The sequence below is a fragment of the Euprymna scolopes genome, chromosome 2, assembly GCF_053919585.1.
Source record: "Euprymna scolopes isolate OS-2025 chromosome 2, ASM5391958v1, whole genome shotgun sequence".
Taxonomy (NCBI): domain Eukaryota; kingdom Metazoa; phylum Mollusca; class Cephalopoda; order Sepiida; family Sepiolidae; genus Euprymna; species Euprymna scolopes.
In genome coordinates this window covers 193,542,225-193,570,180 of record NC_136483.1, presented here as the reverse complement: position 1 = coordinate 193,570,180, position 27,956 = coordinate 193,542,225, and the positions used below count along the sequence as shown (strand labels likewise).

General features: G+C 30.3%; 1 protein-coding gene across 13 annotated transcripts in view; it reads right to left on the bottom strand.

Annotated features, from left to right (window-relative positions):
- LOC145300735 (uncharacterized) overlaps positions 1-27,956 on the bottom strand; it is an 80,264-nt gene that overhangs the window by 4,415 nt on the left and 47,893 nt on the right. For 9 of the 13 annotated variants that reach the window (XM_080144511.1, XM_080144514.1, XM_080144516.1 and 6 more), the window contains 3 exons: positions 22,077-22,244; positions 11,996-12,034; positions 494-597 (listed from right to left, as the gene is read on the bottom strand). In XM_080144511.1, the coding sequence (XP_080000637.1) occupies positions 494-597; positions 11,996-12,034; positions 22,077-22,244 (311 nt within the window). The remainder of the gene's footprint in view (positions 1-493; positions 598-11,995; positions 12,035-22,076; positions 22,245-27,956) is intronic. The other 4 variants (XM_080144519.1, XM_080144520.1, XM_080144522.1 and 1 more) reach the window with 1 other exon arrangement.

The window sequence follows — 27,956 nt, the reverse complement described above, 5'->3', positions numbered from 1 at the left end:
TGGTTGACAAAAAAAGGAATAGAAAAAATACACATAACTAAGGAAGTAGTTTTTACAATGTCAATACCCAAGTTCTTAATTTTTTAAACTTAATATGTTTTTAAATTTAAAGAAAGTAGACATGAAGAACATCCAGCATTAATTCAAAGCAAATTATTTTTGTTTAAAAATATAATTACTAATGTTTTTTGTTTAATAAAAACAATACATAAACATGTTCATACTTTCCTTTCAAACATTTTTTTCTACAAAATTTCAAATATTTTCTTCATACTAGTTATAAAATGGTAAAAAACAAGATAAACTATACTTGTGGCACAACCCAAGAAGCAGGAATATGCCGTGCATTTTATGTTGTAAAATCATGATTAAAGAAAAACTTTAGCAACATCAAATGATGAAGATTAAACTCCTTTTTTTTGCTTCTGAACAAGTCCATGGTAACAGATGATAGCATAAAAACGTTATTATATAGTAAAGAAACACAATTTACCCTGGATGCAATTTTGTAAGAGATTCTACCCACACGCCCAAGACGCCATGTTTTGCGAACTTTTAACGCAGCTTTCCTTCGCTTCACATATTTTGGACCTGAACCTTCAGAAAGAAAGAAAGAAAAAGAAAATTATAAAAAAAACAAAATCAAAAACTTTCATTTAAATATTGATAATGCAAACGACAAAAACGAAAGCTTCAAGAATTTAATATAAGGAGATAGAGTTAAGCATTTTAAGACGGATTCCGGTTAGAAGCAGACAACCAGATTTTGTGTTTCTTGAGAAAACGAGCCAAGCAAAAATCTATAAATATGATTCTTCTAATTTTATATTATGCAGATCTAAAAAAAAAAAATCACAGTAAGAAAAATTGAAAATGTATTTTTTAAAAAGCAAAATGGGGGCGCATGCATTTATGTTTGCAAAAAGATTTTTTTCGTCAGGCTTCTCGTGCTGCCGGTTAGGTTTTGGGAGAAGTTTCCTTATACTTCCTAAATTTTGTAATATCTCTGATTTGCAAACGGACATTGTCTCTATCCTTTTATTTGATCAAGTTTTTAAAAAAATTCCCTTGTTTCGAGTGTTTGTTTGTCTTTCTTGTATAAATAAAGCGAAGCTAATTGAAGCAAAGGCATACGCCTGGCCTTCAGACCAGGACGTTTTGAAGGCAATTACCTTGGATCAATGTGGGAGAAACCGTTCATATCAGACAATTGCTATTTATTTGGACACTGCTAGAGTTCTCCCTTTTTTTGGGGGGAAGCTGGTTTTCCCCAATATCGTGGGGAAATAAATAAATAAAACAACAGAAAGCACGAAGCTTAACTGGCCTCCAGCCAGATTTAAAAAAAGCAACGTTCATTTCTGCACATGAGTGATTCTTAACATAATTATCAACTCATTCATTTCGCTATCCGCTATGACGTAATGGTTAGCCACCTCTCTGTCTCTCTATCTTTTAAAAAAAAATTTTTTTTTTATTTATTTCATCTTTCGTCACCCGGGCAAAAGTTAATTACCAACTACATTTTTCATGTTCTTTTCCTCCTTTGCGGTACGTGTTCCAGCCTTTTTTTTAACACCTACAAACATCCGGGCAATGCTGGGCACCCCTGCTAGTTTTAGATAAAAAACAAACTAATTGCTTTTTACAAAAAGTTTAAATATTACTTTTATATATTACTAGATCATCCATGACTCATTGGGTCAGTATTTGCACAACCCCTGTAAGAAGAAGGCCTGGTCACTGAGTCACATTTATCTGCTGACGTCAGAAAAATAGTTCTGGTTGGTGATAAACAAATAAACAAGATTCAATGAGAACAATTGTTACGTACGATACGGGGATACATGATCATAGTTATTTCTATCTTAAATTATTTCATTGTTAATCTTGCAATTGTTTGCTATTTAAAAACGATAAAGATGGTTTTGTTCATATCATTTTAAAGTTTGAAATCTGATAGTGCTTTTGAAAGAAAAGCTATAAACAAACTCAGATTAAAATTTAAGATGGTTGAAAAAAAATCTCTCTTCATGTAAAAATCTTTTTGATAAAATCTGAAATATTTTGCATTTTCATAACCCATAATCATTTTTTTTTTTTGCTTACATATAATTTATTATTTAATCAGTATTTATAATTATTTATCATTTGTTTTTGTTTATTAATTAAAAACCTATTTGTTTGCTAAACTCATAATTGCAGTTTCGAGTATTTTTTGCTGTAGTTAACAACAAAATCTATAGACAACAACAAAAAGAAACAGCAACAACAAAAAATATATGCAATAAATAAATGTTACCAATGGAAGATACATTACTTTGCTACCTATCTGGATAAGTTTGTGTTTTAACTTATTTTAAAGTGTTTGTTGAAAATAAACCTAATTATGTTCAGTTACAACAAAGAAAAAAAAATTGATAGCCACGTTTTTTTTTTTATTCTAACTGAACAAAGTTGACACATGGTTTATTTTGAACAAAAACACACTTTAAAACAAGTTAAAACACAAAATAAATTTATCCAGGTAGGTAGAAGAGTAAATCATGTTGCCTTTAATAACATTTACTGAACCAAGTAAAGATTAGATACCCTGAAGCAGAAGATGAAGACTGGCGCACATTTCAAGTGACACCGGTTGTTTGACCTTGATATTGCCGTTGGTTGTTTGTAAACACGTCAATAGTAGACATGGTCGAATGTTCGCGATCAAGATTTAAAAAAAAATTTATTTACAAAACTTTTTAAGATTTAAAAGAAAAAATATATATTTACAAAACATTTTTTTAATATTAAATATTTACCAAACTTTTAAGGATTAAAAAATGTTTTTTTTTCTATTTACATAAAACTTTTTAATGTAAGTAACTAACGTATTTAAACAAAATATATATAAATAAAATGGGTGTCTTTCTGAGTGCGTTTTTTAATATATTTACAGAACTTTTTAATAAAATAATAATTATGATAAAAAATGAATAAAAAGAATGAGCTATATTAATTACAAAACATTAAAACTGTTATAACTGAGAATTTCGGATGCTGATCTCTCATCTCTATTAAAAAAATACAACTTTTTAAAAACTTAAATAAAATTATTTATACCAAACTTTTTAATGGCAGAAACAAATATAAAATAACTGACTTGTTCAGATTTTTGCGACCAAGATTGATTTTATGTACAGTGTTTTTTTTTTCCTTTCTGTGTATATTTTTAATGCAATTCAATTTATTTAAAGTTTGATGTATGTCGGTGGTCAGTGAAAGAGAAATCCTTCTAGACCAAGGCAATTTTTATGCATAATAAAATCACAAGTATAAGCAACAATCGAGATTTAAAAAATATATTTTATTTACATATCTTTTATAACTTATTTTTATAAAGATGAAATGTAGTATCACAAGATACAAATCTTTATAACTTTTACTTTTATTAAAAAAACTTGCTATTTGCTTACTTCTCCACAAGGGCAAATTAAATACAAGTTTTAGCATATGAAATTCTCAATTATAATGTCAGTTTTTAATGTTTTGTAATTAATATAGCTCATACTTTTTATTTATTTTTATTATAATTATTATTATTAGTTTTATTAAAAAGTTCTGTAAATATATATATAAAAAAAAAACGCACTCAGAAAGACACCCATTTATTTAAATATATTTTGTTTAAATATGTTTGTTTTGTTACTTACATTAAAAAGTTTTGTGTAAATAGAAAAAAAATTTTTTAATCCTTAAAAGTTTTGTAAATATTCAATATTAAAAATTTTTTTTGTAAATATATTTTTTCTTTTAAATCTTAAAAAGTTTTATAAATATGTTTTTTTAAAATCTTGCTTGCAGACATTTGACCATGTCTGCTATTTGACGTGTTTACAAACAACCAACGGCAATATCAAGGTCAAACAATTGGTGTCACTTGAAATGTTAGCACATCTTTGTCTTCTGCTATGGGGTATCTATTTGTTACTTGGTCCCATTTATTTGCTATATATTTATTTCATTTCATCCTTTTTTATTCCGTTAACTAGAGTACAAAATATCTGTAGATTCAGGTTCCCAGCCTTTTTGCTAGGATGCAAAATAAGGACATTATCCCAACTCCATCTCTACTTCTTTTTCTTCCACTTAAGTCCCATTCTCACATTTAGCTTTTTTTTTTTTTGGGGGTCACCCTGTATATACATATATAGTGAATGAATGACAAAAGTCTATATTCCAAAGTTGATGAGGTTGATCATCTTATAGTTTATTCCTTTAATTCAGTTGACATTTACAATTCTTGACAGTATCTGTTATATATATATATATGATAGATAGATAGATATCTTAATTTTCAACATATTAAAGATATTTTAGATAGCATACCCCCCTCCCCAAAGTAAATGTGATGTTGTGATGACTGCAATAATTGTAGGTATAAATAGGATAAATATGCATGACCAACGATCACATCTACTCCCAACATTTTTGATGGCCTTGTGCTTAAATTGCTAAAAATTGTAATTGTATTTTTTTATATCTTTTCGCAAAGAAATAATTCAAAGTGTATCCACTCTCATACTTCATCTTTTCTGTCTTCGGTTATTGAAGGAGAAATTCTTTGCGCTTGAACCAATTTTTATCCTAAAGCAAAGTGCTCCTTTTTAGGGAGTTGGATTCTCCTTACATTAAAAACCGACCTTGAATCTAACTCTGCTCTCATAGGGAGACAAGTAATTAGGACTGCACATAATCACATATTCAACCATTTTTTTTGTACACAAATTAATTGCCATTGTTTGACTTTACATATTTATTCAAATAAAAACAAAGAAAATTATCTTCAAATTTTAGCCTTTAAAATCCACAAAATAACACAATGTTTATTTTTAATGCAGAAACAATACACAACTTTTCTTTTTGAATTAATTCTGGTTTTTCTTTCTTTCTTTTTTTTTTTTAAAGTTGAATAAAGTTCAGTTTCAATATAAATCAGGTTTCTTATTTTTCTCCTTTTTCAATGCACTTAAAAAACAAAACAAAAAAATTCTAATGCGTTTTATAAACAAATCTTTTAAACATCTTGTACCATGAGCATGGTATCACTTTTCAGTAACTAGTCCTTCTTATAGAGAGTCTCTTATTTGTCATATATATTCTTAAAGATATAATTTTTCAACCTTGACACCGGTTGCTCGCAAACTGATATACAAGTAAAAAAATTTTGAGCAACTACCACTCATCCTTCTGACGTCATCTATTTTCAAAGAAATTATATATATATATATATATATATATATATATATATATATATTTCTTTCTTGGTAATAATTATCAAGTGGACTGGTGACAAACAAACAAGCAAACAGTTTTATAAGTATAAAATGAATACTGTCTTGAAACAGCTGTAAACAACTATGAGGGTCATTTCAAATATAAAGCCTCCTATTTTTTTTTTAGCTCGAAAAATTAAATTCATTTTTACCAGCGATGAATGATGGCTGTGCATGGGCATCTGGAGTGCACTTTGTCATACGAGGATCGTTCTAAAAGGAAAACCTTTTGTTTTTTAACTCAAAAAGTTGAAGAGCTATAACGATGAAAGTGGTACCATTAAAACAAGCGACCTTTTCATGTTCCAGAATTTATTTTTCTACAGTCACTATCATTCTCAATAGACTTTTGCCATGAATTCAATGACACATATTTGCTTCTGACACAGGTTCATGACAGGGGTTGCTTTCTTAGAGTCTCACACCATCAATATGTACAACAGAGATGAAACTTTTAGGTCATGAATACATAAGTTCATAACAATGCAATATGCAATCCCCTCTGATGCATTCGGGTTGAATACTATAATTAAATAAATCAGCTTTAACTAATATTTCTAAATAGAGCAATTAAAACAATTGTACTACAACAAATAATAACAGAGCTAATTATTAAAATAGATTTTCTTTAATTTAAAATGAAAATAATAGTACTAGGTACCTCAAATGTGCACCACAAATTTACCCCCCCCCAATATGCAACACAATGTAACTAATTCAATATTATCATTTTACCATTTAAAAGAAAAAGCTTCAAATAAACTGCTAATATTTTAAGTTTTTTTTACAGCATATGAAAATAATGAAAATGCGAGATTAAATTTGTGTTCACATTATCGATGCTTAAAACAACGTTTTTATGTAGTAATGATTTTGAAGCCGTAAACATGCACATTTAAAAAATCTAGCAAAAATCAAATAATGGTCATATTTTCCTGGAATTTTCGAGATTTATTACTTTTTAAAATAACTTACATATTAAAAGTAGGTTTTGTTAAATATATGAAGGGAATATCTTTTTTTAGGTGTTCTACGCCACCTATATCTCATGTTACAAAAACTAAACAAAACAAATTTAGGCCCATAAAAATTGCAATATTTTTTAAAGCTGAAGAGTTTAAATAATTAAAAAATAGTTATTTTTATAGATGTACTAGCGGGGGTACCCGGCGTTGCCCGAGTGTTTGTTTCCGGGACGGGGGGGGGGGGGAGTATTAAAAAAATGCTATGGTAGGTAAGTAGGAAGGATCAAACCCGGAGTCATGAGTAAAAGTAGGAAAATAAAGTGTGAAAAAAAAACAAAAAACAAAAAAACATCTGCAACGTTAACAGTTCGGCCACCAAGAAAAGTCCATTCCAGTTGTTTAGGAAAAAAAAAAAAAAAAAAAAAAACCGACTACGGTAGGTCGGCGCGAACGTGAAAATATAATGTGAATTGTCCAGCACGCTAACCACTACGCCACAGAGGACTGCAGCTTAGTTTAGTGATTTTAAATAACTTCACATGAAAGAACTACGAAGCCAAACCGGTGTTCTCTTCTCAACTGTTCCTTGTGAACGATCCCCAAACGGTGTTAAGTGGTGGCAGGGGGAGGAGGAATTTATTAGAGAGAAAATATTTTACCACTTCCATTGATCTTAACCGATTTTGGCCGTGACTTCTCAGCAGAAAAAGTATAGAAATCTAAGATTATCGAGGAATTTGAGAAATAATAAGCCTATAACACACCTCAGATATTGTTCTGCCGTTTGTGCATATTATATTTGCATGAAATATCTTGATTTTTAATCCTATTAATGTCAAAATCAGACGGGAAAAAATGAGTTCATTTTATTTATATAGAGAAGAGATAAACACCCACTATTTATTTCACTTACCTTAAAGTTGTAAATAAAATTGGACATAAAATCAATATTATTATGTTAAAAAAAAAATCAACGCTTTTTTCTCGATAATATTTTTTTCTCAATAATTAATTATTTGAATTACAACAAAAAAAAACAGAATTCTAAAATATAATCATTTTTAGAAAGATTTAAATGATAATTAATTACAATACCTTGCGATATGAAGTTTAAAACATCAAATTTTTTATAACAGGTTTTCAATATTAAAAAAAATTATAAAATTTTTTTTTTTTTATATAACATTTTCACCCCAAACAAGGCACATTGCCACTTTGATGTAGGGGGTTACTATCAGGGACATAAGCTACAGGGGTACTATATGTAGAGAGTTGGGCAGCAAGATGTCGGTTCACGTTACACTTGAACTTCTGCATATCAGTACAGTTGGGGAAGCAAGGATCAGGAAGGGAATTCCAAAGTATCGCGGTTCTGGGAAGAAACTATTAGAGTAGAAGGCTCTCTTACATCTAGGGATCTCTACTGTGAAGGGGTGGGATTTAGCTGCTTGTCGGGTTTGTTGGGGGCAAGTGCTTGCAGTTCGTCGGAGCATTCACCGTTAAAATACTTGTAGAACAGGCAGAGGGATGCTACATTTCGTTGATGGGACAGAGGCTGAAGCTTAGATGACAGTTCAGGACCTATCAGGTTGGCGACTCTCTTTTGTACCTTGTCTACGAGCGAGAGACTAGTAGCAGATGCACCAGCCAAATATGGCAACAATACTCCATACATGGGCGAATGGTGGCCTTATAGAGGTACAGGATACTTTAGTAGTAGTAGCTTTCTAGCATGGTAGAGAGAACCTACCTTCTTTGCAGCGGTCCTAGCAATGCTCTCAATATAATTGTTCCAACTCATGTTAAGCCAAGGAGTTTAATATAATCATTCAACCACGGTAGTGGTTCAATATATGCTTAAGTCCGAAATTGAATGAATCGAGACACATTCAAATCCCCACCACTAATTCCGTTCGCAACCAAATTTCAAACAGGTTATATAGTTGGATAGAACACCTCATTAGCTACATTTTGAAAAACAAATTTCGAAAATTGGTTCAGTAGAAAAAAAGTTACAACAAAATATGTGGGTTCACAAACAGGAGAGTAAGTACATAAGTGACTAACGCTTTTTTTTATTTTGCATAACTTTTTTTTGTATATAAATATTTTTTACTGCGATTTTGCCAATATGACATGTTAGCGTAACGGTTAGAGTACCGGGGTTTGGTGGAAAGATTTTAGGTTCAATCCCGTGTATCGATTTTTTTTATAATTAAAAAACCGAACTTTTTTTAATAACTAATTTTTTTAACTCTCCTTATGATTTTATAGCGAAAAATGGTGAATTTATTGATTAAAAATATTAGTGAATTCTCTGATATACATATTCTTTGAATGAACTAAAATTTTTCGTTATCACATTTGATGAAAAATGTAGTCATTACCCCTAACAGCCTTGCCTCCTTCGAAAGTTTCAATTTCTGTCCACTCTAGAAAAAGGTCACCAAGTTGGCAATTCCTTTTATATGTAAACAAGACCATTTCTGTTTTACGGCTACTGAATTCTAATTCATTTCGATTAGACCATTTATTAGGAATATTTAATGCCATTTTGGCAATGCGTCTGACCAATGATGCTTTTGAACCCGCGACCAGCACTGCACTGCGATGTCATCAGCATCAGCCTGGGCATAAATATTCCTATTTTTAAACTCCTTTAAAAGAGGATTCAGCATACAGTTCCATAGTAAAGGTGATAAAATCCCACTTTGGGGGTTTCATTTAACTACTTCCCTTTTAACAGTTGCCCTCAGTAGTTCTACTTGAACTGTTCTGTGCCTCACCATATACTCAATCCATCGGATGAGTACTGGTGGCACATTGAGTTCTCGTAGCGACTTGAACATACTACTGAAGGGTATGTTGTCAAAAGCTCCAACGATATCTAAAAAGACACCGAGTGCCATCTTCTTTTTTGTTAGTTTACGCTCTATACAGATCACGAATTCATGAACCGCAGTCTCGGTAGAGACCCTAGCTCGGAACTACTGTGATTGAATGATAAATATTGCATAAATGTGTGTTTGAGAGCTAATTTTTTTTGACAATCATTAATAAATATTATAAATTTATATATTAATACAATAGCAATGCCTGGAAAAATCATGAATTATATGGAAAAATGCACGCATGAAAAGTAATATTCTTAAGATTTTATTAAACCTGGAAAAGTAAAGAACAAGATATTCTAGTAAAGTAAAAAATAAGAATTTTTTAGACTTAAAATATTGCAGCTAAAAATAAAATTTGAATTTTATAATTTACATAAAAATTAATAATTTTATTATATCATAATTAGGATCATTTAATTCATTTTTATGTAAATTATAAAATTATAAATTCCATCTACTAACTAACTAACTAATGAATTAATTTTATTCAAACAATTTTCACTACATAAATATATGCAAATAATAGGGGGGAAATAAGTTCAATCCAGCGACTGACACCCTTTCTAACTCAACAATAAACAACAACATATGCAAATAATAAATAAAATATTTATCAATATTCAAATTTTATTTTTAGCTGCAATATTTTAAGTCTAAAAAATTCTTATTTTTTACTTTACTAGAATATCTTGTTCTTTACTTTTCCAGGTTTAATAAAATCTTAAGAATATTACTTTTCATGCGTGCATTTTTCCATATAATAGAATATATGACTATTGGCAATGTTAAAATCGGAAATCCAGCCTCCAAAAAATGTTTTGAATTGAGTGTCAACCTTATTTTTGCACCTTTTTAAAAAAATGCACGGAATCCTCAAATTTACATAATTTTTGTCAACAGAGGAGATGTTAAAATTAATTTAATACGATTAATTCTCGTCTGTGTAGTTTGTTAAAAAGAAATTTATTTTTTTTACAGAAAGTAAGTCTGATATTATTTTTATCCATTTTTTTTTTTAATGGTAAATGTTTATTCATAAATTTCTGCATAAAAACAAACGTATAAAAAGTTTATCAAATGCACAATTAAACATTGGTGCAATATCGAAAATGAAAAATGTCTTTTTACTGGAAACATTTTACGTCTCCATCAATAAAAATATCACAATTATTTATGTTATTCCTATATTGAATTTACTTAAACAAATATGAATTTGGAACAGACTTTCTGAATAAAGACTTGATATTTGTATAGAAATAACTTATTAAAAAAATAAACTATACATAAAAAAACTATTACTGGTTTCATCGTGTTACATATAGTGAGAGGTTGTATATTTTTAATATAAGCAAACAGAATAATTGATAAACTATTTTGTTTTCTTGTTCGTTTGAATTACACTTTCAATGCAATTGTTAAAAAAAGAAAAACTATTAAAAAATAAAATTAATTTTGCAGATGATAGAATACATTTATTTATTGTATAGGGAAAAATATAAGCCAAGCAGATTAATAAATACATATATATTTTAAATTATTAATTTTTTAAATCAATATAATATAAATGTAAATAGGAAAATCTGATAGCAAAAAAAAAAAAAAAAAGCATTACTTCTATTAACCATTATAGCGCTGCTGAGCATCTGTAGAATTGACACGGAAAATAATGTACACACTAAATTATGACATCGCCGGTATTATTATGGAGTTTCTACACATAACTTTGGAGGTGCCTAGAGGGTACTCATTGAATGTAGATTTCTTTTGAATACATAGAATATAAAGAAATCATGCTGGAATAAAAGTGTTTTCAGTATGAAAATTTTGTGAAACTATACCTTTTATACATAATTATTAAACTGTGAACAAACAGACAGGAATACAACCTTATTATATATATATATATATATATATATATATATATATATATATATATCGTGTTGGGATGGTTAACTGGAATCGTAAAAATCGGAGCTGTTTGGGGTATCGGAATTGGGATGATTTGAACCTATTTTCCGATGCCTAAACCGATTCTTTTAATTATCTATTTGAGTTGATTTTGTTTTTATAAAACATCTTCCACTGCTTGTAGTAAGAATAAAATAACAAATATGTATTGATTTTAACTTTCAGTAAGACTAAAATCTCTAGATCACTGTCAACAGTTTGTTTTTACATTTGAGAAAATGCATGCACATTTAAGATGCGTTTTTACAGTAATCGGAACAAAATAACAATTTTATTGTAAAATATTTAGAGAGTTATAAAGAATCGGAAACTGTATCGGAACCAGGAATTTAGTCCGGAATCAATAATTGTATCGGAATCGGGAAAAATATTGAAATCGTCCCATCACTAATATATACACTAATATAAATTTTTTTATTTTTATTTATTTATTTATTTTTTAAATTTTTTTATGCATTGATATTCATATTAAAAACTCTTTTTTCTACTGATTTAAAAAGAAAATACAACTTTGTTATATAAGGGTCATAGAATTGCATTCATCTACAGTAAAGATCCACGTGTTGTCTCTCGGTAGTTGTGTTTTGGCTTTCAAGTGCACCCGAAGCATATTTTATTTTATTCAAATTAAATCAATGCGTCTATACCGGAACTCACACCCCTGACATGTATATAAAACTTTTCATAGACTTTTGGTTCTTAAATCCTTCTTGGATTTTATTGGAAAATCAGATTAAAATAAACAAAACTCTCACGCAACAATGGCAGAAAGATACAACTATCTTTAAATAAAATGAAGAAGAGTAGGGGGAAGAGGAGGAGGAGTGAAAGAATGGTGGAAGTTGCTTACCTGAACTCATTCTCTTGTCAACATTTGAAGTATGAAGACCTGAAAATAGGAATTATTATTGAAACATAAATGAAATAAAAGGATTGGGTGTGAAATTTCACAGATGTAAACTTATTTTCTAAAAACAGAGTTTGTTGCCATCTTTTTCATTGCTAAGATGAAAAAAAAAATAGCATAAGTATTTTTTGCAGCAGAATTTAAAACAAGTGAAAGAAATTTTTTAAAATGTAGAAAAAAATTTGGCATTATTTCATGATTTGTAATTTTGTATTGAAAATATAAATTAAAAAAAAAAGAAAAGGAATGCGTATTCTTTTGATCATTCAAACTACTATCCTTATTTTGTCATAGTCACATTTCCAATAACATAATATCTGACCTTCTTCAGGTGCATCCTTTTCAATTTGCAGAATTTGAACCAAATGTAATTAACTGGCTGCTCAACTTTGCTCTGAACATGCTGTCAACCGTCAGTTTTCGTTAAACGTCATTGATTACTAAAGCGTAACAACACTACTCAAGGAAAATACTGAAGAAAGCATTTAAATATAATAAAATCACCAAAAAAAGAAATATATATATATATATATAACAAAATATAACATAAATAAAAAAGAAACAAAGACCTACTGTAACAATTTCTTTTTTATTCTTGTAACAAATTGTTTAAGTGAAAAAAATAAAGTTATATACACACACATATATATATATATATATATATATATATGTGATCAAACAAAATTGAAGAAAACTAATAAGAAAACCATTTTCATATTTTTTTAACAAAAGTTAAAAAAAAAAAAAATAAAAGCATTATTTTAATGTGTTTTTCAGGTATTATTTTTTGTTGCACTTTTTCTTCTTTGTAAAGTAAACTTTTGTTTGGTATATTTTTTTCTTTTCATGTACTATTTTTTTTTTCTGTAGGGTAAGGTTGGGCAACCGATATTTTAAAATTAAATTAAAGTAAGACAGCCGGGATATTCCCTTAGGATTAGGTAGATTTTTCTACAATCGCATCAGACGATATCAAAACGGGGTGAGAAGCAACAGCGAATGTAGAAGAAACTTTGCCAACCCAACTGGGTAGCTTTTCGATATATGGTTTAAAATGGAGACAAAAGGATCATTACCAAATTTCTTTCTCCACATAAACTCAAAAAGCTATATCGAGAAGCTCCTGGCTGGTCCCTTTGTTTTTTGTTTTTCCCCAATGATCGTCTGCTCCTTTGCCGTGCATTGACTGATATTAAATTATAGTCAAACCCAAGTGGGTGGTTAGTTACATCTGGTTTAAATTCTGCACAAGTACCAAAATTAGAAACCTTATAGTTGAACTTTTGAGGATGTATGAAATTGTAAACGACCTATATTTAATCCACAGGAGTAGATTGTTCTCATTCTATTTACATCAACCCATGATATAACAGTTAATAGTGTTGGCTAATAATATGTTCTAAATGACAGTCTTCTGAAAGTTGGAGGTTCAATCCTTACTATAGGTGATAGTAACTAAGAATAACAAATTAATATTCCTACTCAGTTATTGTTGATGGAATGAGAATAATCTAATCCCGTTGATTAAATAAAAGATACAGTTGGAAATTTTGTATAGATTCTTTAATTTGACATACAGATTCCAAATTCAATTATTTGATTCCCAAGTTTGATTAAAAACTTCCTAATTTAGTAAAAAAGTACCCGAAGAAGGCCAAAGATTAGATTGACTGAAATATTATGAATATAAACAACCAATTTTTTAATTTATTTTTGGACTGTTATCCTCATCTTCATAGTTATTGTTGTTTCACAATGTTTTGGCCAACTAATTCTCTGACCTGCTTTGAGTAGGACTGAAACAGCTATCTTCAGACAACGTTCACCTAAAACTGTAGAGATTCAATGCCTCTATCCACTGCACCATGGGACCTGTGGCACAGTGGAGTCTCGACGGTTCCAGGTGAGCTTTTTCTGAAGATAGCGGTTTTAATTCTATCCAAAGCAGGCCAAAGGATTAGTAGGTCAAAACATTGTGAAACAACAACAACTATGGAAGGCAGTAATTATTGAGGATACAGTTAAGAGATTCAGCATTTCTATCCCGTCACAGTTAACCATCTGACGAAGGCTGGAGGAGTAGTTGGCTGAAACATTGTGAAACAAGAACTATGAAGATTAGGATAACAGTTTGCAAATAAATAAATAAAAATATACAAATTACTCATCTCACATTATTCCAATAAAAAAAAAATAATATAAACAACCAAGATGAGAATAGTAGCTTGAATAATTGAGATAATACAAATAATTAAATCCTCATCTCAAAAAAGAAATTGGTCAATAAATTCAGAAAATGCGGAAAAAAGATTGAAAATTAAGAAATTGAAAAGAGCTAAGGTTTTCTTATTTGCTTTTTATGTCAGGTAAATAATTGCAGCAGACAGTTGTGTTTCAAATGAATGGGATAAATTCATGACATCGAAGGAGGAGGATAAAGAAGGTGAAGAAAGGAAGGAGGAAAAGGAGGAGTGTGGGTTACTAACAGATAAAAATATACCCAAATTGAGATCTTTAGTTACCACTACTCACAATGTAGTTACAAAGTAGTAGCATCTGTCAGGGCTACATCTACGGATTAAACAATCAACCAACCTATTATTAATTATTCATTTGTATATGATTAGTTGAACAAATGTTGCTATTTTTATCCATGTATGGAAAGGGGTTGTGGGTTCATACTTTTCATCCCCAACATTATTAGTAAATAATTGATTATAATAGATTCATGTGGATTTTAAGTTGACAAATGATGAAAATTGTAAAAAAGAGGGAAGGGAAGAGAGAAAACAGTTAAGTGTGACTGATTGGCCAAACATGAAAAAGATAAATTAATAGGAGGAGGAAGAAGTGGTAGATACTTTATGATGATGAAGAGAGAAACGGTTTAACATTTTTGGGGACAATTCTGGTACAATAGTGAAAAAAATTTATCAGGTTTTGGCCAGATTATTGGATCAAAAGAAATCAAACATTCAATTATTTCTCATCTGCTCTTAAAAATCTCCTTTCCTTTCTAAACAAAACAACATTTCAGTTTGAATATGCTTTTGATTTTTATGAAAGAAAAAATAAAAAAAGTTTATAATTTGATAACATACTTGGACTCAATCTCTTTGATCTACTACCTAGTAAAATCGAAACCAGACCAAGAAATAACCTTGAAAACCAGGTATGACCATCCAAGTGGATCAAGTCATAAAGCTCATTTCAAATTATATTTTTGTATGTCAAAACATCTTTGCTGTAAAGGTGTTCACAGAAAAAAAAAAGTTGATTTGTTTTTTTTTATTGAACACAGAACAGACACTTTTTTTACATGACTAATAAAATTAAAAAAAAAAAAAAAAAATGTATTTTTTGTTAAAAACCAATGTTCTATATATTAAAATTGTAATTCCTGTTTATTCCCAATCTCATCCTAGGACTTTGAAGACAGGACTGCGCGCGCGTGCACACACACACACACACACACGTATATATAAAGGGATTTTAAACTTAAGCTTGACTGGAGAAAACACTCATTTAAGACATAAGCTTGATACACCAAAGAAAATGCTATTCCAAACTCAAGTGTGAAAAACAGACCAATGAACAGAAAGAAGCTATTTAAAAAAAAAAAAAAAAAAAAAATTTTTATTTCAAATTTTTTATTTTATTTAATCCCCAAATGTTAACCAACCTTATCAATTATACCAAATTTTTTATCTATCTTCGCAGAGACAGACAGACAATGATGTTATTTTTAGAACATGACGTCAATGAATAGAATATATTAAAAATGATTTTTCGTGAATAAAACAGAATTTTTAAAGCCTAGAAAAAAAAAAGTTGATATAGACTAAATGAGCTTTTCTTTTACTCAGCTAAAATAGGCTTTCATATAACTTGTTTTGATCGGACTATTGTTCTCATCTTGAGTGTTATTTGTGAAAGTGTGAGAACAATAGTCCAATCAAAACAAGTAATACAATCAGCCCTCATCTCAAAAATTAAGAATTGTAGGCTTTTATACTTTGCCATTTTCTTTTTAATTAACAGTTACGAGTTTTATATTTGTCCAATGGCTGAATGTAGAGCAATCATTCCCATCGTAAAAATGGTAGAAAAATACATATATGAAAACTAGTAAAAAGACCTGTAACGTGGGTACCGGTCGCAAATGGACAAACAAATAACACATAAATAAATCCAACTTGGCTTTTCCTTTTTTTTTTTTTTTTACCCCAAGTCATTTATGACCATTTTCTTTCTCCGCACCTTGACGCCAGCTTAAAACTCTCTCGCTACCACATGTCCATTTGACTTGGAGTGTTTCTTTCTTCTGACCGCATGCTAGCCACAGCAAGCTCATTCTTGCCTTCACTTTACACATCCGTCTCATTCTGCACCAACTTTATTTCTCCCCGACCACATAGTGTCCTTTATTTATTTTTCTTCAGACGCAAGCTCGAACAGACTTGTCAATTTGCATATGCATTCAAATGCTACTCCAATCGCTTGCCATCCATCCTGCTGATGATATTTTCATACGCGCTCATATGTGCTCTGTTAGAGACCTAGCATGGTTTAAACTTGAAAGTGGAATGGATGTCCATGTGACCCAGTACATAAAATCATATCTTATTCTCTTTTATTTTATAGCATTTAATTTTTAGAGTGAAGCCCAAGGATGAACTCAGTATAGATTGGGTTAGGGTTAATATTAAAGTAAAATGACATTAAATATACATTTTGGGAAGTTTATAGTTTTTAACTCTCTGGAAGCACATCCAAAATTTCAGAGAAATCTACGAGGATCGTTGAAAAAGTAACGGATCTTATTTTTTTTTAAATAAAAAAAAGTTGAAGAGCTATGAAGACGGGAGTGGTAATATTAAAACGAATGACCTTTTATGCTCCAGAATTTATTTTTCTACATAGCCACTATCATTTTCAATGCACTTTTACCCAGTGATGAACGATGGCTGTGCATGGGCATCTGGAGAGCGTTTTGTCACTCGCATCTGTTGACACTCTGAAATCGACAAACCCATCTCCTAAATGTGCCAACATCAATTGCATCGGCTTTGTAAACATTCAACAAATGCCAGTGAATATTGATTGGTTCAATTTTTTTCTGCATGGAAGAATTTAATGATGCATTTCTACTTCTAACACACATCCATGACAGGGGTTGCTTTCTTAGAGTCTCATACCATCAATATCTGCAACAGAGAGATGAAACTTTCAGATCGTGAATGCGTAAGTTCAGTCATTATAACAATGCAATTTGCAATCCCCATTCAGACGGGATAAAAAATAGGAAACATTACTTTTGGAACGCCCCCTCATATGAGAACTATCCACTCTAAGCCCAGGCCCCCCTCAAAATTTTTTATCATTTTTTAATTTCTATAATTTTCATGTTAATTTTCATTTTATGAATAGAATAATATAAAAGTAAAATGCATTTCATTTTTATTGATGTTAAGCACAAACATTGTCTCCCTTTAATCAAAATGAAATATATTTATCCAAGTACTTGGGTAATGTAGTTACAGAATATATGTTTATATGGCTGCCTTAGAAAAAATCCTAGAAAAGAGTTTGTGGTTGGTTGGTTATGTAGCAACGATTTAAGACTAGAAATTTTTAAAAACTTATTTGACCTTAAAAAATAGTTTATGGAGGATCCTATTTAGAACAATATTTTCTTTTTATCCTTTTGCTATTGTTTTTCAAAGTAAAATGTTGTCGCTTTCTTGAAAAGTTTGTTTTTCAAAGTAAAATGTTATTTTCTTGAAAAGTTTGTTTTTCAAAGTAAAATGTTATTTTCTTGAAAAGTTTGTTTTTCAAAGTAAAATGTCATTTTCTTGAAAAGTTTGTTTTTCAAAGTAAAATGTTATTTTCTTGAAAAGTTTGTTTTTCAAAGTAAAATGTCATTTTCTTGAAAAGTTTGTTTTTCAAAGTAAAATGTCATTTTCTTGAAAAGTTTGTTTTTCAAAGTAAAATGTCATTTTCTTGAAAAGTTTGTTTTTCAAAGTAAAATGTCATTTTCTTGAAAAGTTTGTTTTTCAAAGTAAAATGTTGTCGCTTTCTTGAAAAGTTTGATTTCAAATGAAAAATGTTGTCACTTTCTTAAAATTGTTGTTTTCCCGAAGTAAAATGGAAAACAGTATCTTCAGACAGGGAAGTAGGAGAGAGAAAGAAAAAGAGAGGGAGAGGGAGTATGATTGATTTTGTTTTTGGCAGAAAGTGTTTGTGAACACATAAACAGGAATTACAATTTTACATATATGTAAGGGAGTGGACTTTGTATAATCACAGACAGAAATTCTTCATTAATTCTGTTTTTGTGAGGGGAAACTTTGCCACACTATCAGTTTTCTCACCCGGAATAAATATTTGCAGGACAAAAAAAAAAAAAAACTGGAACAAAATAAAATAAATCTGTGCCAATGATATAGATGAGAGAAAAAGAAACAAAATTGCAGAGTTTGAATCAAGTATCAACTTGGGTCACATTCTGAAAATCCAAACAATATCATCTGTTGAAATCGATGGGAGAGTTTATTTGATTATATATATATATATGAGATGAACTATCAATTAATTTTACTGTATCACTTCAGCTTCCAAAAAAATAAATAAAAATAAACAAAAGAAAAAAGGCAAGAAACAATTGATACTAAATGTCATTGTTTTCAGTCAAAGTGTCAATATTGAGAAATGCATATGCCCCCCCCCCTCCACAAAAAAAAAATCCTTCTTTAATGAAGCATTAATTTTGGTGATCATATTTCATTTAAAAGAATTGCCCTTTTCTCTCACCAGCAAAATTACTTGAAAAATCAAAACCTATTCTATGGTAGAGAAATTAGAATGTACAAGTTACATAAGATATTTATAAATGTTTTTATTCTTATACAAAAACAAATTATAGAAACAATTTACAATACTCTTATACATTTAAAGAAAACAACAAAAAAAAAAACGTCTGAAACCATGACATGGTAAGATCACGTGATCCATATTCACATTAACCATTACTCTGATTATAGAGGCTTTTAGGAATTCTTTGGTATTATAAGGATTTTTATTAACCTCTTTCTAAACTATGTTTTATACATAGTTACTCAAGGCATGAAGACCTAGCAAGCCAGGAGGCCAAATGTAAAGAGTTATCTGGTCATAAAACTCATCCAATTTCTGTAATCATGATGAGTCCTTTTAAAACACATAAGATGTTCAGTTGTGTACCTATTATCAATCCATCGCTTAAGCACTATATTCACACCTGTATGTAAGCAGCAGAAATTACTTGCAGACCTTGTGAGAAGGAGAAGGCATCACATATCCTTCATGGCTGGCAACACTCAAAGTTATGAGAGCTGAAGGGAATTTTATATACATTACTCTTCAAACATAAGTGAGGAGGAGGGGCAGGTTCTGGACATGGCCATCGATCAGGGTGATGTTGTTCCATCTGAAGCTTTTAGCTCTGCGAACTTTGTAAATGAAAGATTAGGCGACTTTTTTTTTTTTTTAATTTTTAATTTTTTTAATTACATTTTCACCCCAAACAAGGCACATTGCCACTTTGGTGTAGGGGGCTACTATCAGGGTCAGCAACTACTGGGGCACTATGTAGGGATTTGGGCAGCAAGATGTCGGTTCACGTTGCACTTGAACTTCTGCATGTCAGTACAGTTAGGGAAGCAGGATCCTAGAATGGAATTCCAGAGTCTAGCGGTTCTGGGGAAGAAACTACTGGAGTAGAAAGATCTTTTACATCTAGGGATCTCTACTGTGTGGGGGTGGGATTTAGCTGCCTGTCGGGTTTGTCAAGGGTGTCTGCGTCGTGGGGGCACAAGTGTCTGCAGTTCGTCAGAGCATTCACCATTAAAATACTTGTAGAACAGGCAGAGGGATGCAACGTTTCGTCGATGGGACAGAAGCTGAAGCTTAGATGCCAGTTCAGGGCCTATCAGATTGGCGACTCTTTTTTTAAACTTGTCTAGGAGCAAGAGACTAGTAGTAGACGCACCAGCCCAGATGTGACAACAATACTCCATACATGGGCGAATGGTGGCCTTATAGAGATACAGGATACTTTCAGGTGTCAGTAGTTTTCTAGCACGGTAGAGAGAGCCTAACTTTTTTGCAGCGGCCCTGGCAATGTTTTCAATATAATTGCTCCAGCTCATGTTTCCTGTGAACGTTAGGCCAAGCAGTTTGAAAGATGTACTCTCAGACAGGGAGTCACTGGCCATTGCTATTGGTGGCAGAGAAGGTTTCTTGTAGTTATTGAAGGAAACCAGTTTAGTCTTGGCAGCATTGAATGTGACCATCCATTTATGTCCCCATTCAACTACAGATTGGAGGTCATCCTCTAGTGTTTTTGCCATTTCTTTAGATATGTGTTCATTTGTTTTTCTGTCATGCCTGTTATAGAGTGTAGTGTCATCAGCATATATACCCATCTCAGAGGCAGTTTTGTCGGGGAGGTCATTAATAAATATCAGGAACAATAGAGGTCCAAGAATAGACCCCTGAGGCACTCCCGCATTTATATCACACTGTTTAGATGTTCGACCGTCAAGGACAACCTGGATTTTTCTCTTATCTAAGAAGGATTTAATTATGCTAAGTATTCTACAAGTGATACCGTATGATTTAATTTTCCTGAGGAGACCCTTGTGCCATACTCTGTCAAAAGTCTTAGATATAGCTATTTTTGTAATTATGTGCATTTTAATTTATATATGCATTTTGTCTTTTCTCTGGTTAGCTTTTTAAATCCCCCCCCAAGCAAAACTCAATCATGTTCTCTTCCAGCTAAAATAATTTCCACGCTCTGTACTAAGGCTAGAGAATAAATAGCATTAGGCCGAATAAATGTTCCGAATTTAGCACAAACGTGGATTTATTTTCTACCTTAGAAGTGAGAAGAACTTTATTTAAGTAATATACTTAATATCTACAATTATCCTTTGCTCGCTTGTATTAATAAAGAGGCCTTTTAAAAATGAGATTTTATTCCTAAATTGATGATTTTCAGAATGTGAGAGATTGTATAAAAAATTCCACAGCCAAACAACGTCGCAGCTCACAAGAGCCATGACAGTCAACGAACCGGAAGTCCATATATATATATATATATATATATATATATATATATATATATATATATATATATATGCATGCTTTAGAGTCACCATAAATGTGTCACTTCATTTTTTGTATAATTATAGGTGTTGCTTTTTATATTTCAGTATATTCGTTTGGAAACAAAATGGTGGTATTTTGAGGATTTAAAGTGATCTGGATTTTTATAACTTGGCTATTTTAAGTAGAATCTCTTTGGAAGCATTTTTACGGTTGGTGGGTATTGCTACTTTATGTGGGCCTAAAGTTGATGGACTGCAACTGCTCAGTTCGGAGATATGTTTGTTTATTTTTACATGTGTGTCATTTGATAGAGAAGATGGTGATCATTGTAATGTCTTAAAGTAAAACATAGTTACTGGTTTTAAATTTGAATTGTGATCTTGTTTAGATGGAAAATCCTCTTGTTACGGCAGGGACCAAGATTACATGATTAGCACTATGGTCAGTGTCAAAATCAAGCACAGAATTCGAACGAAGACAATGAGCAGATTATCAAGGCCTGTGCAGTGAACACACATAAATATAGGTTCACACATATACATACAGTTTTATATTATTAAAATATCAAATAGGAATATTGATTAAAGACGCTCAAAAGGAGATGATAAGTAAAGACAGAAAATAAGTAAATAAAGAAAAATAGAGAGAAAGAAAAAAAAAAAGGAAGAATTAATGACTGAAAAGCAAAACTTTTCAAAAGTCATTTGGAAAATAAAAAAAATTATCCTCAAGAAACGGATTAAAGTTTCTTTGTACATTCCAAACAGTCTGACATTTTTTAACATTGACACACACATGAATAGAAAAAGGTGAAACATGATGAGAAAGAAAAAGGAGTTCCTTGTCATTTGGAGAGAGGGAAAACTCTTACTTTTGGGCTTGTATAGGGCAACCCTTCGTGTACTTGCGGCATTAGAACGCTTGGCACAAGCTATAGAACAAAAGCGTTTGGAGCGTCGAAACTTTGCCTCCACATCGATTTTGCCACAGAATTCGCACTTCAATCGCGATTCGGGTTCTTTTGGTTCTTTTGGGGGGTCTGGAAAACCAAGAAGAACTGTAGTTTGGCAGCAGATGGAGAGAGAGAGAGAGACAGAGAGAGACAGGCAGACAGAGAGTGAGAGACACATACGTAATAAGTAAAAGATGATAAAAAAAACAATTCTTGGACAGAAGCTCAAGCGTACACTACACATACACACTGAAGATGAAGAGGACATTTGCAGCAGAAAATGGGTCTGTTTGTTACTCACATTAAACAAACAACCAAAAAGAAAGAAAAAAAAAATTCAATGAAAATATGAGGCAAGCAATATGTCTTTTACTTCTAAATCACAAAAACGCACAACAAAGACAAACAAAATAGTTATTCAGGGAAAGGAAACTAGATTTTTGAGAAAAATATGAAAATGACTTATAAAAACAAAACTTGACTCGTCCCTCTAATCATGTGTTCATGGTCCCTTCTTACTAACTGTTGCTGCTGGATATCGAAAATCACATTTTTTTGGTTTTTATGTCTGAAAGTGTGTTGAACATTGAAGTCTGGGTATTTTATCTAGTATGATATAAAAGCTATTTTTCATATGAGTGCATTTAGACTTGGTCAAGGACATACAGGGGAAGAGGGTTATCTGGTGGATTAAAAAGTTAAAACTAAAAAACCACAGAAAGTAAGATGTATGAATCACATCATCAAAGAAGTTAAGAGGGATTTAAGGTAAATTACAAGAAAGTTTCAGCCGGCATTGATAATGGGCTCCTGAAAAGGAATAAGTAAAAATCCCTTCCCCATTATATCAACCAATTTGAAACCCAATTAATAAATCAAAAAATCATTCCAATTAAAAATCATCTTTAAGTTGGTTTTATTCATTCTGCATTAAAATTTAAATTTCATTCAACTTTATTTACTGATTTTAATATATTAGCTTCTACAGCAGTTCAGTCTCATCATCCACCACAAGACAATCAAGTGACGGCCATTATCACGACAAAAGATATGAATATATTATTTTTGGTTTTGACCACTCAAAATATAACAGATGAAAGTGGTGGCCTGTAGAGCTCTGGTGATATTCTTGTGATACGTGAGGTCAATTCCTTGATTGTATGCCTGAAGGCTCGGAATATATGTCCACACTGAATGGTTAAGAATTATTTCAGCAATAATATGCAACTTTATAGTAATATGCTCTCACTCTCCTCAGTGAAAATTCAATGCTCCCTCCTCCAACAAAAGAGAATTTGCCATTGATCATAATAGTCAGGGGGGGAAATAAAATTAGCAAATCAAAAGATACTTAAATTGCAAGTATCCTGAACTTAACTTGGTCCTGCTTGACCTTAACAATGAAATAATAAACATTTCATTTTCCTTTATATTTCAAAAAACTACAGAAAAATATTGTGGAAATTGTTAGTTATTATTAGATGCCCCCCCACCCCCCCCCCACATCGCATGCCACGAAATGAAATATATACAAATAGGAATATATAAGAATGAGCATGTGAAATGTGTACTAATATATAAATTCATATTTCATTTTTTTGAAATTAAGAAAAGTTTCAAGTAAGAATAATTTCTTTTTCTGAAATATAATTCTCTTATATTAATGATAATCCAGTAAAAAAAAAAAAGAAAAAAAAAAGATTCATTGTTTTGTAATACCACAATTTTTGGTCCTCAAAACATTTATTATCATTAATATAACTAGACTCATGTGCTTTGCTTTTCAATCAACCAACCAGATTATAAATTAAGTGTTACAGTAGCAGTATCAGAATTTTTGTAGGAATTTTTGACACCCCTAACACGAAACTGCGAATACAATATAAAAATCTCAGAATTTCTCTGTTAAAAGTGGGTTATTTATTTTCTTTATGGATTATACTTCCAAAATAAACTATTACAGTTGTTTTAAAAGTAATAGAAATATTTTTTTTTTTTTTTTTTTAAAACAGTAATGAATTTTCCGAACTCAATATTTTTCAATTTTTAAACTCAATATTTTTCAATTTTTAAATTTTAAAAATCTATCAAAATTTTTCTATTGATTCTATTTTTACGATATTTTCAGGGTCAATGTGAAATTTTATGTTCTTTCCAATAAATCGAATATAATATTTTAGACAAACGTTTTTTTTTTAAATTCACGAAACCCCCCCCCCATCCCAATTTTTAAGTGTCTATTAAAAAGTAAATACTTAATTTAGTCACCCGAAAGTAAATAATTAATTTACTCACAAATTGAAGAGAAAAGGTCAATACATAATATATTCAAATTTAAAACAAAAAAAACATAGTGTTCTTTTAGAATTTTACCTGTAAAGTCCGAAGTTTAAAACCTTTTAAAAAAAAAACAGGTTTTTTTTTTTTTAAAAAAAATGAAATCTTGGTCCTTGCTCCTTTAATTGAAAAAAAAAAAATTAGGGCTTGAATTGCATTTTTCGAGGAGTTATAAGCTTGGAAAGATGGGGTGGAATTATTCGCTATTTTCACGAAATTTCTGACACTGCTAGTGTTACAGTAAATTACCATAGACTTAGTAGATGCTGAAAAGTGTCAGAATCTTTGAAGAAGGCATTTAGCTTGCTTAGACAATATCTTACCTTACACACAGAGAAAAGTTTTTTCCCTATTATCTAAGTAAATGGAAAGATTAAACAAGCTAACAATGGAGTCCAATTCCAAAATACATCTGAGATGTCTCCAAATAAGATCCACCTGTGAATTCATTCTGTACAAAATGACATGCAAACAGTCACAAAGGCGTTTTGTTGACAGTCTTAAAACAAAAGCAGAATGAAAGGCGCGCGCAAAAAAAATTGCTAGAAAAGGGAAAATATTGAAACAACGATGCATAATGAACACAACAATCTCTCGACACCAAATAAAGAACATTTTTACAACAAATCACATCTAACACACAGAATTCTGAAAACCTAATATTAAGTTGTTGAATTCTTTTTGAACATTGAAGATTTCAAATCTGGGGAAAAAAACCATATGATAAAATGAAGAGGTAAAAAATCATAGGAAATCTTATTTTTACTGGTTTCTATCGCAAAGTTATGCATGGTGTCATGGCACTCAATAGCTTTGGAAAGATAATATGATGATATAATTGAAAATAAACTGAAACCCAATTATTCAGTTATTATCTTGGCCACTAGATCAGAATGTAAAGGGGTGGAGGAAGAGTTTATTTCTATCAATGAATGAGGTGAAAAAAAAAAATGGAATAGTTTTGAAGATGTGAAGATTTGTTTAAAGGCATTAATATCTGAGAGAATGTGTAGATATGAATAAGAAAAATAAAGTAAGCAATGCATTGATCTGACATACGCTAAGTTATAACCACAAATTTAATATCCACAAATCTTCAATAATTAAAAATGCATAGGATACAAAACTAAGATGACTCACATCCCAATAAAAAAAAAATCATTGACCAGAGACTTTATTTTGTTCAAATCTCACCATCTATAGCTAATATAAACATTCATATTGTTCCATTTTCTAACTATTGATATTTACGTTTGTACCTTCTTATAACCCCTCCCCCATGTCAAGTTCCACCTCTCCCTAAATCATTATCTTTTGCTTATCTTTTACCATTTCTTTGTTTCTGTCTTTTTACATTGTTCTTTCTTTTCTTCTCATTTCTCCACTGCCTTTAACCTTCTGACTGCCTCCTCTAAACTATACTCTTACCATCCCACATACTAACACTACCCCAACATAACTTTCCTCCCTACTTTTTTAACCACCCACTTATATGCAATCTCTTTTTCTACATTCCATCTCATCTCTTTCACAAATCACACTTACCTGCTACCCACCTCTCTCACCCTAACTCACTTTCATACTTCACTGGGCCTGCTTTGAAGGTCTGCCTCTCACTATGATTTACAACCCTTTTATATATCTTATTCAACTGTTCAATTTAATGCTATTCTTTAAGTAGTATGACTAAAATGCAATACCAGATGTACAGATACATGCCTTTCTTATTATACATTATTTCTCATTGGCTTACTTTATATATCTATATCTAGACACATTCTTATCAATAAAAGTTGTTTTGAAATAAAATACTTGGAGAATAAGATTTGCATTTTCTGTTTTTCTAGAACAAATGAAAGACAAAGAATTAATGAGAAGTTAACAAAAACCAAATAAAGAAATATTTACGGATATTTATAGATCGATTTTTCTTGATTATTAAATCGTATATCTGTAACAAAATTTTTTTTTTGTTTATATTATACTCAGTAAATAAATTAATCATTTAATTTTTTTTCCTTTAAAATTTTAAAACTTTGTATTTTTTGTTAAACATTTAACATGTGAACAAAATAAGTTATTTTTTTCACATTTGCTTTTACAAATATTTATCCATTTTTTTTTTTTTAAAGATATAAATAAATAAAACTTTATTTTACATTTTAAATAGGTAAACTAAATGAATTTGAGGCCATTGCAAAAGTGGACATAAGATAGATATGTACAAAATGAATGTCTGACTGGGTAGGGGACATGGTTTTGAACGTCAGCTAATCATAATATTTTTTTAGATTTTGGTTACTTTTTGATTATGTTTAAAAGATTACAGTTTAAAGTTAATTTCTCAAAGAAAAAATAGCGTGTGAAATAAAAAATACATGGAATAATTTTATCTCAAATCTGAAAACCCATACATTTCTCATAAAAATTCATTATGACAAAGATCGTGTTTACATTTTTCTGGCAAAAGAAATATAAGTTTTCTGGAATTATTTCCAAGTGAAATATTAAGTTAAAGTCTTAAAATAATGAATTAATACAATAAATGTACTTAACTTTTGCTAAAAAGGTAATAATTATCCAAAAATTTGGCAGTAGTAGCAACAAAGTTCGTTTATCGTGTCAAAAAAAAAAAAAAAAAAAAAAAAATTATAGCGGCAAAATTCAAAGAAATATGGATGCGCATAAAAAGCATAATTTATTTAAAGTGTTAAAAGGTCAATTAAATTCACACAGTTACAATGACAATTTATTCATTATTGACAGAATTTAAACTTGAAAGACAAACTGCATAAATGTTAATTAAACTGACAATTCATTGAAAAAAATTAACCCCATAATTTTTAATATTTATACAGAATTCAAAGCAGAAAGAAAACAATTTAAGATTATTGAAAAAATTACACACTTAAAAAAATACAAACTTGCATTTAAATTTATTGGAATGTTTACATGAAATTTAAAGTTGACTGACACAAACAGGCATATCTGAAAGTGACGCCGTATAGTTGGAGGGAAGAGGTGGGTGGGCAAAACTTCTTTCTTTTCAGAACTGTGCATCCATACTTAGCGACATGGAATATTTATATAATTTTTATTATTTTTTAATTTAATTATTTTTGTATGTTCCTGTTTTTACATTTAATTTTTTTTTACTTTATTTTCCAAGATTATATGAAAATTATCTTCCATTGATGATTATACGTTCATGCGTGCAATGAAAATATTAGAATCTTACATGTAAAGATTACATTAAAAATGTAACTGTAATAAAAAAGTAGAAATATTTTTTGCAATCATATTTTTTTGTGTGAAAATATTAAATAAACAATGCTTAATTTAATGATAATATCGGTAGTTCGAGAAATTAATTTTTCTTTGAGTTATATCAATTTCGTTAATATGGACTTTACAGGCTTTTTTTTCCTTATGTTCCTGTAAAAATTAATTTTTTTTTAATTG